This window comes from Pelmatolapia mariae, linkage group LG15 (assembly GCF_036321145.2).
Source record: "Pelmatolapia mariae isolate MD_Pm_ZW linkage group LG15, Pm_UMD_F_2, whole genome shotgun sequence".
NCBI classification, from domain to species: Eukaryota; Metazoa; Chordata; class Actinopteri; order Cichliformes; family Cichlidae; genus Pelmatolapia; species Pelmatolapia mariae.
Window position 1 is genome coordinate 15,951,746 of NC_086240.1, and position 19,107 is coordinate 15,970,852.

General features: G+C 40.9%; 2 protein-coding genes across 2 annotated transcripts in view; both read right to left on the reverse strand.

The window, feature by feature from the left end:
• Positions 1-832: 832 nt before the first annotated feature.
• sytl3 (synaptotagmin-like 3) lies at positions 833-8,659 on the reverse strand. Its single transcript, XM_063495024.1, has 13 exons — positions 8,510-8,659; positions 7,671-7,880; positions 6,208-6,275; positions 5,187-5,238; positions 5,020-5,086; positions 4,855-4,927; positions 4,287-4,414; positions 3,841-3,963; positions 3,482-3,648; positions 3,266-3,362; positions 2,385-2,555; positions 2,213-2,275; positions 833-1,200 (listed from the first exon to the last, which is right to left on the reverse strand). The coding sequence occupies exons 1-12, from the start codon at positions 8,605-8,607 to the stop codon at positions 2,237-2,239; spliced, it is 1,293 nt and encodes a 430-aa protein (XP_063351094.1). The 5' UTR covers positions 8,608-8,659; the 3' UTR covers positions 833-1,200; positions 2,213-2,236.
• Positions 8,660-11,673: 3,014 nt separating this feature from the next.
• The window catches only part of enpp1 (ectonucleotide pyrophosphatase/phosphodiesterase 1), a 35,563-nt gene continuing 28,129 nt past the window's right edge, over positions 11,674-19,107 (reverse strand). The window contains exons 21-23 of the mRNA XM_063495512.1: positions 17,929-18,061; positions 13,432-13,576; positions 11,674-13,297 (exon numbers count right to left, since the gene is read on the reverse strand). Coding sequence (XP_063351582.1) covers positions 13,145-13,297; positions 13,432-13,576; positions 17,929-18,061 — 431 coding nt within the window. The 3' untranslated portion in view covers positions 11,674-13,144. The remainder of the gene's footprint in view (positions 13,298-13,431; positions 13,577-17,928; positions 18,062-19,107) is intronic.

Consider the following 19,107-nt stretch of genomic DNA (forward strand, 5'->3'; position numbering starts at 1 on the left):
ATAAATAAATAAATAAATACAATGAGTCTGTATGCGGCCTGTGCCGCTGCTGGCGTCAATTTCTCCACCTGTTGACGCAGGCGAGCTGACGTCACGCTTAACCTGGTGAGCCTCCTGTTGCCATGGTGAGCCGGGAGAACGCGGAGTCAACAGAATTCCAGGTCAGTGACATCACTGCTCCCAGCACAGAAACCGCCTTATTCCTTCTCTTCTTCTTCTTCTGCTTTCACACGCCGCGTCCACAGAGACAAGAAACGTGTCTTTGTACTCGGAGAGCCGCTGTGTGGTGTGTCTGTGTGTGTGTGTCTGAAGCGACTCAAACCGCTTCCGCTCCACCGCCGGGTGTGGCTCCAGATTTCATTTGTCAGTAACGTTAGCTTAGCGTCTCTTCCACTAATTTTATTTGCATGGACGTTTTGTTGCTGCTCTCCTCTGACAGAAGAACATCGCATTAAGGAGGAAAATGGGTCTGAACGGATCCACGAATGTCAGCAGAGAGGCCTTGAACGGAAGTGGCATCACTTTAACTGTTTAAGATTTATAAAGTAGTAAAATTGTACGTGCTAACCGTCTACAACTATGAAGCATCCACAAGCAGTTAATAAACAAATATGTCGGTATGTTAGGTACAACCTCCATCAGGAAGCTGGCTTATCCAATCTTTCTTTAGCTTAAAACTGCAGCACAGGATATTATGAAGTAATTATTAAACAGACTTGGAGCCGATGGTTATAGACTGTAACTTGATTTTTTTCAAGTTTCAAGGAGCTTAGCAGATGAAAAAAGAAGAAGAAGACGAAAGAAACAGAAAGCTAAATAAATATAACAAGCATAAATAATATTTCTATAAAGCAATAGATTTTTTTTATAGTCTGTTCTATAATGCAAAAAATCTATTAATTAATCACAACTGCTTTGCTTGAGGTGGTGTATACATTCATAACGATTGTAGATGCTTCACAGGCGGCATTAAAGTGTTTCCACAGAGGACGTTCAGAAGTGAATCTCTGCTATTATTGGTCCATTCAAGTCCCCATTATGGTGCCTCAGAGAGGCAGGAGGTGCTTTGATCCCACAGGCCCAAGTTCAGAGTGACGTCCTGGACGAGCAGCAGTGGAGGACTTCAGTCTCCCTTTTTTTTTTTTTTTTTAGAAATGGGCGTCTTGTGGACGAGCTCTCTGCTGGCTCCCAGTCAGACGCCTAAATGACACAGGTACATACACAAACACACGAGTTATGTAAACACTCCCTCATGCTTGTTGAACAATGTTGAACAATTACACTTGTGTTCAAAAAGTCACACACCAGAACACACATAGCACACCTCTGAGGCCTGCGCACACAAGGAGACACACAGGGCCACCATGAGGTGTATTTACACTCTGAGTCATGTTTACATTAATGGGAAGGTGTGAAGGACGGTTAGTGGATCATTGCTATGTGGCCCAGTTTACCTTAAAGGACAACACAAGGTATCCAAAACAGATCCTCTCCTGACCCCTAGTGCCGAAATGAATGAACCTAAAAGGTTAAGTCTCTTGAAATGTGCCTTTAAAAATTATTTTAAACACAATTTCAGCTCACTTAAATAAAAAAATTTAATTTTTTACTTATTTTATTTCATTTTTTATTAGTAGACCTTGACCAGCCTTTTCTGAAAAGTGTTGATGACGTTCTCTTGAAATGGTGGTTTTCATAACTCACACCTCAGCCCACTTGATAACCACACCAGAAAAAAAAAAGAAAACCACCTGGAGGATTTCGAAAAAGACTATATCACTAGAAAATAAAGTAACCTTTAGTCAGAAGAAAACTTTTATTTTGATATTGAATCATTTATATTTGACATATATTAAAATATTTGTTCTGGGGACACTCTGGCAGAGATGAGTGTAGGTGTGAGTGTAAGTGGGTTGCAAAGTGGTTTGCAGGCCAAAGCAGCTTTAATATCGCCCTATATGATTTGATTTGCCAATTTAAATGAATAAAAAGGTATCAGGTGGCACAGATCAGCTGATCTGGTAGGTTTACACCTGTGCTCGACTATGTGACCTCAAACTCACGTACATACACCTTGTAAAGTACAGCTTTCAGAATCATCGTCCCACTCGTACTACACCACCTACTACGTATGAACTAAAAAACACATGAACTACACAAGCCTGACGAAAACAAAACGATAGACAGACATTTAAGCAAGCTACAAACTCACCTTGACTCCGGCCAGCAGTTCTCCTCACTCCTGATCCGCAGCACCTCCGTTTTGTCTTTCAGGCTGAAGGACACAGGAAGGAGATTTTATAGAAAACCACTTCCATATCAGCCGTACTGGCAAAAGTCTTCAGCATAAATAAACGAATCTTTTCTGCCGTGCTCCGTTTTACCTTCGGACACAGTGGATACCAGTTAAAGCACTGGAATGCCTTGTCTTCAAATCTCCAGCCGTCCAAAGGGATGAGGACTTCACCAAGAAAAACTTTCCTTTTCAGGGTACCTGAATGCCACACAGTCGCCTGTAGCCTCTTTCCAATGAGCATGTTGCGCTGTATGCCATACTGTGAAAAACATTTTAATTTTAGTGAATGCTGTTTACGTTTACAACATTTATTAAAATGTTTTCTTTAAACACTGATTAAGCACATGAGTGCAGGTAAAAGTCCTTGTGCTGGCCTTCTGGTAGTGTTGTGTAGACTGTATATATAAAAACCCAATCGCAAAACAAACAAACTGTATATAAAAGATGGATGCTGATTTTAAGTCTTCTTTGGTTTAAAAAAAAAAAAAAACGTTCTGCTGTGTAGAAATTTTTCTGATAACTTTATGGTCTCAGGGCCTAGTTTTGAGTGTTATAGAACAGGGGATGATATTATTTTTGTAAAATTGAATCAGAGTCAGAAAGGGAGATAGCCGGGGTACCATGGAGTGTCCCCCAGTTTTAACTCCTTGCTCTTTATTTCTGGCTTTAAAACACCCAGATGACTGTAGTGAAAAGGCTCAGCTCAAGTCTTCACAGCAGGACTTTACATCAATTACTGAGCGATGTCACAGTGGCTATGTCCATCTTTTATATACAGACTATGATGGCATCTCAGAGTAGATCATATTTTTGATGCACCAGATAAAAAACTTTCAAAGGAAGAATTTACTGCCCATGAAATCTATAATTTTGTTGCCATAAGTCATGAGCATGCATATGTGCATACTGCAAGTTTTATTAAACTGATGACACATAGAGACATCCAAAAATAGCTGAAGAGGTTTTTACCTTCAAAACTTCATTGTAAACCGGATCAGTCGTGTTCTTCTTCACTGACGTCTTCAGTTTGCAGCTCTTGTCCGGCAGCACGTAGATTTTCACGTATCTGTGCAGCAGAATACAAAATCAAAAAATCAAAAATGCTGTTGAAGCTTTGATGGAAAACCACAGGAATTGCAGTCTGCCTCTTTGTGTTGCACAGAGTGACATCAAACGTGTCCTTACGGGTGACACTTCCTCTTCTTGCTGTCTCCGTAGGACAGGTTTCTGCAGGCGCCGACTGTGATCTCCAGACGGGAGGTGTTGGTGTTGAAGGCCAGAGCCAGCTCCAGTTCTCCGGTCACAGAAACGCTCTCAAAGCCCAACTCTGTGCTGGTGCTGCTGCAGCTGCCCTGAGGGAACCAAATACAGGTTATAGCATCAATTTTACACTTCAGAGGAAAAGGATGAGAGAGGTGTGAGAGAGGATAATTATAAGAGGGGATTTTGTGATCAGGGCTGTTATTTCTGAATATTTCAACCACCGGATGTTGTTTGGGGATTTTATTTTAATTTTTTTTTAATGAAAATGAGCTGTGACTTACTCTCTTTCCTCCAGAGAACTCAGAACCGAATGAAGTCTCGTCCTCTGCCCCGGTGGAGGAGCCCTCCTGGTCGCTGTCTTTGCTTTTCTTGAACAGGTTTGGAAGACTTGGGACTTTGAAGAGCTGCACAAAGAAAGAGAGTCATTTTCTTTACTCTGCTTCTGAACATTTTCATATGATATAAAACTAGAAAACATCAAGGAGCAGTTTAGGCACAAAAAGCAAAAAGTCGCACTCTCTCTCAGATTTGAGGTTGCTGATGTTATTCCCTGTCATCACCAGCAGGTGCTGCTAAAGGCCCTGAATCAGTTCACGGCCTTTTCTGTTATTCCCCGCTTAGACTCTCAGGCCCAAATATGTGCTCTGCAAAAACACTTTCACTTGCAGCAGAAGCAGCACTACTACTACAAACTCGAGGAGTTCAGTGACTGATGCGTTCGACCTACCGTGCTCGATTTGTTTATGTCTGTGTCGGACAGGCTCTTTTGGGTGGAGTAGGTGAAGCTCGAGCCTCTCCATCTGTTGTCGACTTTCAGCAGATCTTCACGGACGTCGTTTTGAGAATTGGAAATCTCTGCAAAGGGAAATGTAAGAAAAGCACAACCCAGTAAATGCCTGTTTACTGGAAAACAAATTTAACGAAGAGGTGCATCCTGTGCTCGGACAAACAACGCTGCTCAAAGAGCTGTGCGTGCGTGGCGGTGTTATCTCCTGCATCATCTAAAGCCTCTTTTGCTGATGCAGTAGGTGTCATGAGCTCACAAGGCTTTTTTTTTTCTAAATTATCTCTGGTGAATTTCCTTTGTGGTTATTACAGTGCGTATATTGAGCTCATGATCAGAGTGTGTTTGATAACATCCACAGGAAGTGATGCTACTAATTTCGAAGCAACCAATTTCTCACAACTGCACACTGAGAGTACCTGTTGTGTGTTGCACTTTCTGTTATTAAGAAGTAAAGAATTACTGATCCTGGGAATGCTGACCGCCGCGCTGAGGTTGAACAACGACTTACTTTTAATGTGACTCGTGAAGGAAACCATTAGATTTTCCACAGATTTGGTGAAAGGCTTTGAGTTTTTCCAATCCTGCAGATTAAAAACAATAATAATGATTAATCACTTTATACATGTTTAATTTTAACTTGTAAAAAAAATGGAAAAAGAAAATAATACTTTACCCCAGATCTGCTCAGGAAGTGATAATCCAAGTGAGGTGGAGGAGTGGGAGGCACAATGGATATATGACTGCGAAGATACACGAGTCAAAAAATTTAATTTTACAACCACATCAGGACAGAGACTTAACCTGATGTAGAAAAATAAACACTTAGAAGGTAAATAATACCTCAGCACATTGTAGGTCTTCAATAGTTTCTCCCCAACCGTCTCATATTTGTCTGAAAGGACATCAGGAAGGAACAGAAAACCATTTAAATATCCTTAATAGTTAAGTGTTATGATGCCTAGCCACACTATGAACTGAACACATAAAGCCAGCAACATAAAACAACTGCGTTCATTCATATTTTATGAGTCAGTGTAGCTGAACAAGCGTGCATTAATATTGAATAATGATTTATATTTAAAAAAGGAAAAGCAGCTGTGTATGCAGCATGCAAGCGATCCTGTATACTTATTTACAGCTGCTGCCAGTTTAATGTCCACAGAATAATTATGAACAAGTTCAGAACATATGATAACCATGAGAATATTTTAATCTCTCCCTTTTTAAATTAACGTTCTCAGAATTGTAACTCAAGGAGGCGACCTGTGCTGTTTACTGAACATCAGAGCCGTGAGCTCTAACTTGTGATTGACGGTCATGTTAAACTCTATCTGGAGGGTTGCTGTCGGACGAGCAGACTCTATCTCTATCAGTTGCAAAGGCAGCAAGTGTACTCATAACTTCCTTAGTCTCTTAGGGATGTGAGACAGCAGTCCCAGTTCATAATTGCAAGCCAACAAGTTGGAATAAGAAGCTGCAGGTTGGGTCAATGATCATTCCTGTGTTTGATACTCAATAATAATGTTATTAGGATTTTTTTTGACTCCTCTGGGCCCTTTTTTATTTCTCTTTTATTTAGTTAGCTTTAGTTTTATGTTGAAACGACAGTGTTCTGGAGTGTAATGAAATAACGCAGAACAGGATCGTGGCATCTCTGCTGCTCTGACACTCAAACTGAATTTCGGATTTGATTGTTGTTTGCCCTGCACACTGTCTGAAGATGTAGCGCTAAAAATCAGAGCCGGGGATAAAAAAAATTATTTAGCAGAGGATGTGCAGACCAGAGATGGGGGAAGTTACCCCCACGCCCTGCAAATCACACCCTATGTGTATGCATGCAGTTTGGGTTTTGCATACAAACCTGTGGTGACTGGAAATTTCTTTGACTTTTCTTCTAGAAACCATTCTCCGGACTTGATTTTTACATCCCTGTGAAGAAGAAGAGCACCGTGATGAGCAGGTAGAAATGACAAGACAGCTGCAATCAATAAAACTACAACGGCAGCATCATTTCTCTTTTGAATTTAGCTTTAGTTTGACAAATGTATCTTTGTTCTTTCACAGATAATTAAAGTAGTAAAAGAACATGTTACACCCTTTTCTGAAAAACAAGGCGCAGGTTTCGGAGGAAAACATGCCCCCTCAGTATTCAGAACAAATCATCTATAAACTTGGACACATTTTTACACATATAAAATACCCACACTGAAAATGAAGAGGCCACAAATACGTGTAGGAAATACACCTAATCTAAATTTTACTTTTCAGAGATGCTATCTGCATATTTCAAATATTTACGACAGAGTTCATGTAGGGGAAGGGAAGGGGAAGTTTTAAAGAAGTGACAGGATGTGTTAAAATATCTCGTCCCATCTTAACAAGCTAATTAGTGTCACAGCTATTTTAAATAAGACTCAGGACACTTTAAAAGTTATTAGAATAGTTTGTGGTTGATTACCAAACAGCTGGAATGTTGGCGATTAATTAAAACAGCGACTCTTGACCTGAAACTCATGTTAAAGTTGTAGATTTAATGTAGGTATCAATTAGTCTGAGCGCAGACCTTGTTATTATCGGTTTTCACTCATTATCATTTCCTTCATAAATCTGCTAAACAGAATAATTACTCACATTTTTATGGAGTTGGAGTTCTTCTACTCTTGCTTTGGTTAGTCGGCTCTTGTGTGATTTGTTTCAGTCTTGTTGCTTTAGTGTCCTTGACACAATTTCCTCTTTTTTTGTAGTAATCAGTGCCTTTTAAACTGCAAGTGAGTCTTTACATCATGTTCCTGCAACTGAGGAGTGGGGTTTCAGTCTTTACGTGAAGCTGCTGACTCGAGAAAGTGCAGTTTAACAGGGGTGTAGCTAAATCTAGGGAAGTTAGGGGGGCTCTTAGTGGTTTGGTCCACTGTCCACTGTCCCCTATTCCCTAACACCTTTACTTTGAAGGGGAATCTTATACTGTTACGGGGAACGTTTTATGGAGGCGGGAAGTCCATCCACAATTAAATTAGTGTCCTAAATCATTGAATTATCAAATAATTTTCTAGTGATTTGGTCAGGTTTTTATTTCTAATGTCATTTTCTGATCTCCCACGGACTGTTTAACCATTTTATTGGATAGTTCAGCACAACGACGAGCTCTCTCAACAGTACACAAACAGAGTAAAAGTGAAAGTGTGAGATTTGAGCCTCAGTTACAGTAACCTTCAGTCAGTCACTGCTGGGCTTTACACACGCACAGTCATTCAGTGCTTGATTTGAGTCTCGCTGAGTCACACATTTCAACCCTCTGTACAGCAGGCTCGCTGGTGGCCTCCCTACCTGTACGCGTGACAGACCGTGCACTTCCAGATCGCTGCTCCCACGCGACACTTGTTGCAGATGCGGTGGCTGCAGCCGCGGCAGACTGCGCCAGAGTTCCAGAACTTTCCCAGCGGCCTCTGGCAGCGGGCGCAGGTCCGCTCGCCGTACTGCCGGGCATAGCTCTTTGCACCCTTCCTTCGGAGCTCCTGCAGGTCGTATTTCATCCTCCTGAGGAGAGGGAGAACCACAGAGAGCTTTAACTGCGAGCTTCACGGACAATTCTCTTGTGACAGTAACGATCAGTTTTTTAGTACATTTAGTACATACACTTTTATCTTTAAAACATCCTTCAGAAATGCATCACTCTGTTATAGATACTCAACATAAAGCCAGCAGATAAAAGCTAATTTCTTCTGGCTATAAAAACAAAAGAACAGTATGATTTTTAAAAAGTATGCCCTTATATGGGGACAATGGGGACATATGGGGTTTCTTTGAGAGCGTAACACAAAGTTACCATAGTTTAACAAGGTTTAAAACACTTTATTGAGCAGAATTAAGTGTCAGGTGCAGAAAAACCAAGATTTAAAGTCCCCGTGTGAGAAGAAGGTTCTTTCTTTATTTTATGGCACAATATGAATTTCTGATATCACACTCATGTCTGTATGTTAAGTATGAAACTACTAACAGTTCAGATTCGTAACAGGTAACATCTCTGAAACAGGTTTTGTTTTCAGAAGAATCATATTTTCGCTTTCACATAATCAATATAAGAGCAGTCGGCCCTGCCTCCTTCCAGCATCCCTAAAAATCCAATTTCATCCCAGCACCTATTAACACGGTTTGAAATGACCCACCTGATCCTGTCCTCTTCGATTGCTCGCATCTGTTTGTCTCTCCGAAGAACCTCCAGGATGCTCTCTCTCTCCATAACTTGAAGCAAACTTAAATCCATGTTTTTGAATTAAAAAAAGAAAGAAATACTGGTTCAGGTCTTCTGTCACTGTCACAGGTCCTCCTCTCTCTGTCTGTCCTCCTCTCTGCTTCACCGTTTTCTTTTTTCACTCCTGTCTCCTCCTCCTCTCCTCTTTAGTCCTCCCCCTCACTGGGCCCAACCCTCAGATCGTCTCTTTCGTCTTCTGGAACTGAAAGATTAAAATAAGGGAGATAGCAAAGGTTATTTCGCGAGCAGCGGAGATTCCCCTTCCACACCAGAAAGCTACTTATAGTATTTCCACTTGAATGATTTAAAATAACCTTATCTCCAAGAATACCCGGGAGCTACGTGTCAGAAACATCTGATGATGTAAATAATTGCTCGGCGGCACAGAATGTCATGAAAAAATTACATGTCCAGATCTGTGATAATCAGTTACCCCTCATTTCCCCTCATGCTGCTCATGTCCTCACAGACCTCCGCTGTGTTAAACCACCGCTGCTTCCTCAGCTGCAGGAAGAGCAGCGATGCTTCACTGATGGCAGGGCAACAGCAAAACAAACCAAATGCCAACCCTGTGCATTATTGATGGCTGACGTGCACCCGTGGCCCAGTTTTTTTTTCTTTTTTGTTTTTATTATTAGATCAATAGCTCTGTTTCATGTTTTACTTCAAAAGAAGTCACTTGACAGTGCTTGGAAATAAGCTCATCCACTGGTTTGAGGTTTACAACAGAAGATCAGCTGTGTGTTTGTGAAGAAGCTAGAATATCTTGAACACATCACATGTCTTGTATTAAAGTCCTTAAAATGATAAGGTGAAGATTATTGAGTGTTATCTGTCAAAGACTCCAGGATCCCACCGCTTACTGGCTTACTGAAAATGTTCACCTTGCATAACATTGCATGTAGAGTTGTGACTGTGTTACTTACCGCAAACAGTCATCATACAATTTAGCAGGTGTAGCTGTGAACTGACTTGAAACTGACACGTGGACCTTATTTTTTGTTTTTTAATCCTTAGTTATTTTTAATCTCTGCCTCTCTTCCACAGCTTGTCTCTTCTCCCTCTCCTCACCCCCAACTAGTCAAATGGTTGCCCCTCCTTGAACTTAGCTCTGCTGGAAGTTTCTTCCTGTTAAAATGGAGTTTTTCCTTTCCACTGTCGCCAAGGCGGTTGTTATTGTACATTCTTTACCCTACAATTTAAAGCACTTTGAGACGACTGCTGTTGTGAACTGAACTGAATTGCTTGCATGCCTGACCACACAGCTGGGTGTGTGGTCAGTTTATAAGGAGAGTCAATCAGCTGCGTAGGAGAAAGTAAAGGAGAAAGCTGATTCTTTAATATCTCATTCATCTCATTGGAAGACATCATTCCCGAGCGCTTCACATCTCAATCTGAACCGAGACCATTTTCCTTCCCGGCAGCGCACAGGCGTGGGGAGCAGAGGGGAAATGGCCTGTCGAAGAGCTGGATGTCAGCCTGTGTTAGCAGATAAGGCCCATTGTTGTCACTAAACAGAGCTGCCAGGAGGCTGAAGAAAACAGTCAGTGCCAGTAATAATTAGGCCTCACGGCTCAGAGAGGGGCACGGCTGTTATCTGTCCTCTGCTCTGCTCTGTGCCGCTCTTGAGCTCTAAATACCAGGCGAGGCAACAAATTGCACACTTAAAAACTAATAGTAGCAGATTCCTCATTCGAAGAGTAGCTCAGTTTACAGATGATCATCTTTGTTATCACATTAATGCAAGCACACTCATCTCAGACTCGCCTCTACGATGCAAAGGGGCCATAATGATTCAGGTTTTGCGTGGTTTAGTGGTTAACGTTTTAACATCCGAGAAGAGAGGGAGGAGGATTGTATCAGGCCACCGCAGCAATGACAGTAAAAAGGGCACTTGACTAATTTCATTGAGACCTAGATATGGCATATCGTGAGAAACCCCAAGGCGGTCACGTGGTCTCTGACACACTTCCCACCCAGATGAGGGGCTTCCAGGAAGGCTTCAGTGACAGCATGCAAACTCTGGCCTTACAGCCAGAAGCGTCTGCAGCAAGTGAATTCCAAATAAAAACCTCACAGCTGCCTTTTCATGCTTGCAACCCACAGTGACTGACAATAGAAACTATGTCAGGTACACATTTTTAAAAATGACCCATCTAACAAAACTCGCTCACGTCACAAAACCTTGCTGTGAGGTGAGACAGACACCCAAAATACTTTCCAGGAAATTATGTGCATGTTATCGAGCTGCGTGTATATTTAAACTAAACCTGTCATCTTCATGCAGTTCATCACAGCAACTGAAAAAAAAATAGCTCAGAAAAGCTGGTGTCATCTTTCTGCATTTCCTTTGCAAGAGACGTGCCCTCTGCTTCAGTTTGAGCCGGATTTCAAAACTTTCATATAAGTTCCTTGAGTCAGAAACTACTGACTCAAGGTACACTTGAAAAATATGAACTCCAGATGAAGTAATAAAACAGTCATACAGATTGATCATCATAAGAAGAGCATGCACAGTCAGTAGACCGTATTCAGCCAGCTCAGCAATTCAGCAACTGAATGGTGGACTTCAAAGAAAGATTTCACACAACAAAACTTTTTTTTTCTTTCTCAATGACTAAAGATGCAGTGAGACAACTTGTACCCTTTTCTTGCCAAACCATCAACCGACACTTGAGAAAAGTATTGTGACAACTGCACCAGCCTTGCAACAACCTCAAATGGAAAGTAGGCTCAGGTTTTCTGACATGAGAATTGGGTCACCTCAGAGTTTACGAGGTGCAGAGCTGAAAGCTGCAAGATCTTACCTTCTGGCTTATTGCGCTGCCGGAGTGGTCAGCCTGAGGAAGTGGCAGACTTTAAGCACATAGGGTAACGTACAGAGCACGGCTTCCTTCCTTTTCACATTTACATGTACTGCTTCAACCTGAAGGAGTCTTGAAGAGCAACTGCTGCTTCCCTCGCTCTACATGACGCTTTAACTGCAATCGTGTGAAGCGAAAGTGATTTGTGCACCTTGAATCTTGGCTGATAAAAGGTCATAAACAAAAGGAAACAAGTCACAAGCTCAATGTGGAAGTTTGTTTTTTATATGAAATTTTTCATGTGCGAAAAACTGCAGCAACCAATAGAAAAGGCTTGGTATACATGAAATCTATATGACTTCATATACGAGCAGTACGCGAAGATGAAAAATCAAAGACTGAATAATGATCCACACATTCAGATGCACACAGTCACGGACGGATTAATGAACGGGCCTACTGAGCTCACACAGCTTCTCTTCATCTCCAGCTAAACGCTGAAGTTTAGCGGCTGCCTGAAAATTCATCTTCCCAGGAAAAAGTCACCAAATGTCCGTGGAGGAACAAAATGACAACAGGGATGTAAAATCACTTCAATGAGGTTACAAAATGGAATGAAAGACACAAAACAACCAGAAAGAATCCAAAAAAAGACAGAATAGAAACAAAATAATCTTAAATAATTTTCCAGATCCGAATTTTTCTTATCTGTGAAAAAGAAAAAACATCAATAAATTCTGTTTACCACTAACACCGAGCACCAGAATAATAAAAAACAGCTGCCTCACGTGATCAACAGTTATTACAGCTTCACATCTGCTGCTTCTAGAAGAAGGTACATCAGGCTGCTCTCTTATAAAAGCCTCGCCAGGGTGGATGGATCGCCATGTTTAGTTTGGCAAAAACTTTATGCTGGATACCCTTTATCTGGGCTTGGGACCAGCGCTAGCTTGTGACTATGCGAATGTGTTAACCACAAGACCGCACACTACACAGTTCACATGACCTGTGATATATTTAACAGCTATTTTAGTATACAACACCAGGGACCCTTGCTAAACGTAAACTTTGCTTTCAGTGTTCTTTGCAGTTGCTTTATGTCTCTCTGTGTCGCTCCTGTGTTGGAGAAAGAAAAGTCTTTTACGTGTCTGAGCCCAGACTGGCTCAAACGTGTCTCATACAGTAATCCTTCCAAGCATACAGCATAGGCGCACATTTAAAAGCTGAACAATTCATTCATTTTACAAAAGACAAAAAATACCAATGGGTGTAAAAAGAAAAAAAAAACATACAAAAAAAGAAGAGCAAAAGGTATTCATGTTAGATGTTTTTCCAGCTGCTGCAGACAGCTCCCCTGATGTGTGGCAAGCTTCACTCAACATAAACAGTTCTTCCATCAATAAAAACTCTCTTTTCCCTTTAGTTTTATTCCCGTTTTCCAATCTGGACATGAGAATACTTTGGAATCATTTTATTAGATGTGATGGCATCTTTAAGCTCCATTCATTATTTATTTTTTTATTTTGTGCAGAAACAAAATCAATAAAACTTTCTTTTAAAAATGTCACTTCAAATAATGGATGGAGCTTAAGAATGAATTCAGTCTGAAATCAGGGAAGTCTATAAGTAAAGCATCTGTTAAACCCACAGTTATCGGGTTAACCGTTTGTCCATGTGGGCTGACATCTGCACACCAATATGGCTTCCTCTGCCAGTTAAAGCTTCACTTGATAAAGTCTGTGAGTTTAATAAGTCTGTAGAAATGTCTTCATCCGCAGTGTCTCTTCCACTGATAACCTGTCGTGGTAGAAGCTGAGTCCGGTAAGGAGCTCGATGTCTCGCACTCGAGCGGTGTGAAGCTTCAGCCAGTCTTCCACCCACGTCAAGTCCATCCCATTCTGAAGAAAAGCAGAAAGAGGGGGAGGCGTATATTAAAATTATGCAGTATCAAGAAGGGTCTGACAGCAGGTTTCCACAGAGGCAGACTGAAATAGACTGTGCAGAAACATGTGGGACGAATGGTGTTACTCACAGCACAGCTCTCTGTGTGGTCGGGCCTGTGGGGCATGATGAAGGACCTGGCCTGGAGTGGACCTGCACAGTTCAGAGGGCCAAAGTTCGCGTTCCTGCAGCTGGTCAGGATCACAAAGAAATGTGTCGGGATGGGAGCCTCGTTCCTGCAGAGATGAGAGATCACACGTAATCAAAGTGCTGCAATGGAAAAATTGAATACCTCAGTTATAAAGCCTCAGGTTAAAAAATAACCATTGGGTGTATTTTAAGTCCGATTTCTCTCATTTTACATCTGAATAGATGGAAAAAACATGGAAGGATGGATCCATCTTACTTCATTTCAACAGTTCAGTGTCTTGGCGGTGTAATGATGAAGGGGATATTTTTTGGCACACTTTGAGTATCAACTGACAACGAGTTCTCACTCCCAAAGCATAACATTTTACGCTAGGTGACAAATCGTCGGTATATTACTCTTTCGGCCACCCAACGCGTCCCTATATTACGAATTGAGGAAAAACCGTTTGGAATGAATCTACACATGTACGTTTATTTTACTTAAATCGCTTTGGAAAACACTAACATGATTAAGGTTGTGGTGAACGTTAGGGATAAGGTTATGATTAGGGCTGGAATACACGGCTGGAACGTGTGTTACTGTGGGAGCGTCATTCTATTCGATTTCATCCACAATCCGGCGTGTAGCATAGGAACGCGGAAGGTCACCTTTCGCATTCCCATGGAACGCCTCGGGACGTGACAATTCGTCGGTATATTACGCGTTGCGAGTGAGAACCAGCTGCAACTGAGCAATGTTTAAACACCACAGCCTACCCGAGTATTATTGCAGACCATATCCATCCTTTTATGATCACAGTGTACTATCTTCTGATGGCTGCTTCCAGCAGGACAACAAACCATGCCTCAAAACTCAGATCAAGTCAAACTGGTTTCCTGATCATCACCTTGAGTTCACTGTATTCAAATGGCCTCCACAGTCATCAGATTTCAATGTAGTAAAACACCTTTATGATAGGTTGGAATAGGGCGATTCACATCTCTGACCTTTTTAGGTTCTGAAGGACATTTCACCTTCCATCTGAAAATTGAAGGAATCTTTCTCAAGAAGTCTTTTTGGATGAGCTGCCTTCAACTCAAGTGCTGGGCGATATGGCCTAAAATTCATATCGCGGTATAATTTGGCGCACTTAAAACCCTTTAATTTTCTCAAAAATTGACAGTGCGCCTTATAATTTGGTGCACCTTATGTATGAATTCTGGTTGTGCTTACTGACCTCGAACTGATTTTATGTGGTACACAACGCTCAAAAATCTGTCAAAAAATGTTTTAGTACGACTTTGGTAAGCTACGAAGCCGCACCGCTTAATGGATTGCCGGAGCATTGCGGCTACCGTAGTCAGGACCCTCGCGGAGTAATCTGGGTCCAAAACGCCGTCCTTTCAGGTCCCAAAGTCAAACGAACACTGCAGCATCACTGAGAGTTAAAAACTGTCTAAATTCTTTCATCTTTAATAAAATGATCAGCATTTCTGCTTTACCAGGTGTAACAATTAAGTTTAACATCCAGGCATCCATGAAAACAGAACTTATTAAATTTAACCTAGTTAGAAGTTAGCTCGCTAGTTTTCACCTAAACATGACTGAAAGATTTCTGAAAAAATTAAAATGTACAGCTCTGCTATCACTTCCAACATAAATGAAGACAGAAAACTAAACAGCTGTGACTTTTGTAGAGTTACTGAAGTTGGACTAGCTGGTATATAATGATCTGCTACGTGATCGCTAGCGACAACGTTAGCATAACAGAAACACAGTGAAGCTGGAGGAGGAACGCAAACTTTTTTTCCCTCGATAAAAGTTAACGTGAGGGTTCTCGGTGGTTAAGGACAAATGCAATCGCATGGCAGGATGCTGTAAACGGACCAAACATCAGTCAGGAGAACAACTGAGATAATCCATCCACAATATGAGGTTAGTCATTAATATACTGCAACAACATGGGAATAGAGCAGCTGCGAGAGAATTCAACATTAATGAATCAATGGTACGGAAGTGGAGGAAGCGCAGTTTTTGGCTTTCCCCATATTCCAAAACGTGCATCGTCTCTTCGCTATTACTGTATAATTTGCAGATGATATTGCTTGCAGCCACTGCGATGCTTTCGACCAAAACAGGCGTAGCTTGATGTTTGATTTGGCCAACGAAATCTCTACCGTTGGCCAAATTCATATCGTTTCTACCGTATACCATTTATACCGCCCACCCCTACTCAAGACTTCTTAAGAGTTGCCTGTCTTATTCTGAATCTGTCTGCATGTTGTTTAACAAACAGTCACAAAGCAACCCACCAAACCTCATTCAACTCTCATTGTTTCCAAATCTTGATCTGAGCATAGGAATACATGACATGTCATTTTCCAGCCAGCATGACGTATTTAAGCAAAAGCTGAGAGCTATAAGAGGGGAATAACCAAATTTAGTTCATGTGGGAACTCATGGCTCACATTGAGGCAACACTTTTTCAAGGTCTTTTGAGTTTTTGCATAATTGTGAAATCTCAGGGCATGTGAAGGCTGCATAAATGCTTTAATCCAAACAAAAATGATGCAATTAGTTCATTTATGCACTTAAATTAATATGACTGGGGGGTTGGGTGGAGTGAGGGCAGGGTGTATTGAACCAGTGCACAAAGCTAATGAGCAAAATGAGCACGTCAGCCTTTACACATTAGGTATAATATGCATATACTGACACACAGAGATAAAATATATTATAAAAATTCAGTAACTTAAGCAATGGCCAAAACAATACATATACATATCTTGTTATATATATAAAAAAAACACAACTTTTAAGAGTCTACACTGTTTCTTCATTTTTTTAAACTCTACAACTATTTCTTAGTTTGGAAGAGAAGAAACTGGAGCTGTTTGAAACCCACATTTGCTTATCAGTCACTACATGTCCTCCTCCGAAATTATCATTCTCTTATCACAAACCCTTCTGTGGAAGAAAAAGGATATCTGATTAGTTTAACATTAAATAACAGCTCAGAGGGATTACTGACCTTGTGTTCAATGCTAACAGCTAATGCACCATTACATGCAGGAGGCATTCCTGGTGTACACAAACAGTCATGCAATCTTCATTTTCAGATGCGTTCCAATGGATAAGCTAAGATATTTTGTTTGGCCTTCCTTTGGACAGGAGGCAGGAAGGGCAGAGACTTGAGTTAAGCCATGTGCAAATGTTCTACCAAAACTACCAGGGATGTTTATATAATACATTGCATTTTAACATCAAAACTTTAGTCTGGATAAAGCCTGAATGTAGTTTGTAAACCCTGGAAATTAATGTCTACAGCAGCACAGGACAGGACACTGATAGTCAGTTTTACACATGAACTATGTGCTGCGTTTCTTAGATTTTATCTGAGTACTGGTTTATCTTACAATGGCTTTCTGACATTTTATATAATTATTTGTTAATACTTTTGCTGTGTGGATCCATATAAACATTAAATGTCTGGTCAATGTTCTCAGTTTGAGGACACAACAGTGAAACTCAGTTTGGTTTGGGTGAGGGAGCTGCCTCAGGCAGGAAACAGAATGACCATTTTTTAGTAGGAAGCTGGAAAATGACTAATTAGTGGTGTTGGGTGTAACTCGTTCTAAAGTAGAGCACTAATCTGCAAATGATCTGTAATCAAATTACATTTTTCTGCTTTGTTTGCTTGCTTGTTCTTCATATGTCTGCATGACTGGTGAGAAAAGTAGAAAAACAAACAAACCAAAGGTGTCCTTTTTTGCACTTCAGCTACCGGAACCTGACCTAAATTGCTTGGAGGGTGAAGTAAAAATAATAGTGGGTTCTCCAACTTTTGATTAGTGGCGATTCATTTCATTTTTATTGCGCAGAAGGACAAGAACATGATGGTAAAGTGCAAACTGTGACCAGAAGCATCCACAGTTAAATAACATAACACACTTTGTGTGTGTGCCCTCATTAGAATATGGATTTGTAACACATTGCTCACATGCACCTCACTCAGGAAATATCTACAAAAATCGAAATTGTTGTTCATGTGTGAGAATGAATATTGTACTAATGTTCTCACTATTAGAAATCCTTTCTTGATTTGCTTCAGACCTGCTGTGTCTGCTAGAGGAATAAATGGAATGTCTACATAAGCATTTTTGCAACACAGTTACTTTCTTAAGAACTAACTTCAAAACGAAACTGAAGTTGCAGTTTTCTTTGGAAAAGGTTTTTTTTTTATGATCAACTGACACTTACATCAAGGCCAAATGGAGACTTTTGAAAGTGAGTCACCACTTAAGTCTTTTTTTAATAACACCTAATAAGCAGCAAATGAAAAAGGCTGAATTTAATCAGACCATTAAACTGTCAACATAAAAATATGCAGCTTCTGACAACCAAAGGACTTTACTGCACAGTGTAGCAACAGTAAATGTTATTTTGCTTCTGTCTTACCCTGATATCGTTTTTAATTCATCGACGTGTCCATCATAGTCTTTATCGAATATTGGCCCACTCATGACGTTGACTCCGTTCAGCTGCTGTGAATATTTTGGGAGGAGGACGTCATGGAAATGCGTCCAAACAGCTGAGAAAATACACACAAAAAAAGCTTTAAGTGCTCCACTGTGTTGTACAGAAACATCACTTTATTTTGCTTTTTTCCCTGCATGCAATGCACATGCTAAAGTGTTTGTCTGGTCTTCCTTCATGTTTTCCTCCCTTCTCACTCGTGCAAAGACAGTACTCAGCCACCAGGGGGCAGCATCTCCCAGCTGATAAACATTCTGGCTTCATGCACACAGTACTTTTGTCCAAAAGGATTTCAAAGTAGTGAGAGAGTTTCCAGTAACAGTACAAGTCACCACAGTGGAAACTTTTCTGCAGCTTGTTGTCAGGATAAAACTCAGTTCTGCAATATCTTAATCACCCAGCACAATCTACAGGTTTCAACAGTTCTGGGTTGGCTAACTAACCACAGAGTGAAATTACCAGACCACCATGGATGTACATATTCTTTCACATATGACAGATGATTTTGTAATGCTGTAAAGTACACTGAGAGCAAGTTCAGGCTTCATAATCATGTAATCCAGCACATTCAAGTCATCTCTACATAAAGGATGAAGTATGAAAGCAAACCTGCACAGATCCTTGACTGAAGAACCTACATGCACTCCTTTGTGGAGCACAGTGTAGTGAGTCACTTTACAAACATACTGACTTTCTGCTGAATCCTGCTGTAAGGGAAACACACAGCATGCAAGCAGGGGAACTAACCCTGGAACTGTTCCACTAACTAAACCTTTGATTGTGTTTTACAGAACAAGCTCAAGTAAATTAGGGCGGCGAAGTCCCACATAATTACATCAGTAAGATCTCTGGACTTGGGATGGGATAAAGTATAGCTTGCTGTCAGCTTTCAAGCAACACAGGATAATTTGAAGCAATGGAAACTGGCAAACCGCAATACCTGCTGTCTGAAAACTTGACCCATTTAACAAAATCGAGGCTGCCATCATGTCTCAAAGATCCAGAGAGCTGTTAAGCCGACTCATTCAGTTGTGACAGATCTTTTAAGAAATGTTGAACTTGTGAATCACTGCTGGTCTTTTTACCGGTCTGGGTGCAGCT

Coding starts and splice junctions, on each gene's coding strand:
- sytl3 (XM_063495024.1), bottom strand. CDS start 8,607: ATGGATTTAAGTTTGCTTCAAGTTATGGAGAGAGAGAGCATCCTGGAG. Junction 3,649..3,840: donor AGTTCTCTGGAGGAAAGAGA/GTAAGTCACAGC, acceptor TGGTTCCCTCAG/GGCAGCTGCAGCAGCACCAG. Junction 2,556..3,265: donor TTTACAATGAAGTTTTGAAG/GTAAAAACCTCT, acceptor TGTTTTTCACAG/TATGGCATACAGCGCAACAT.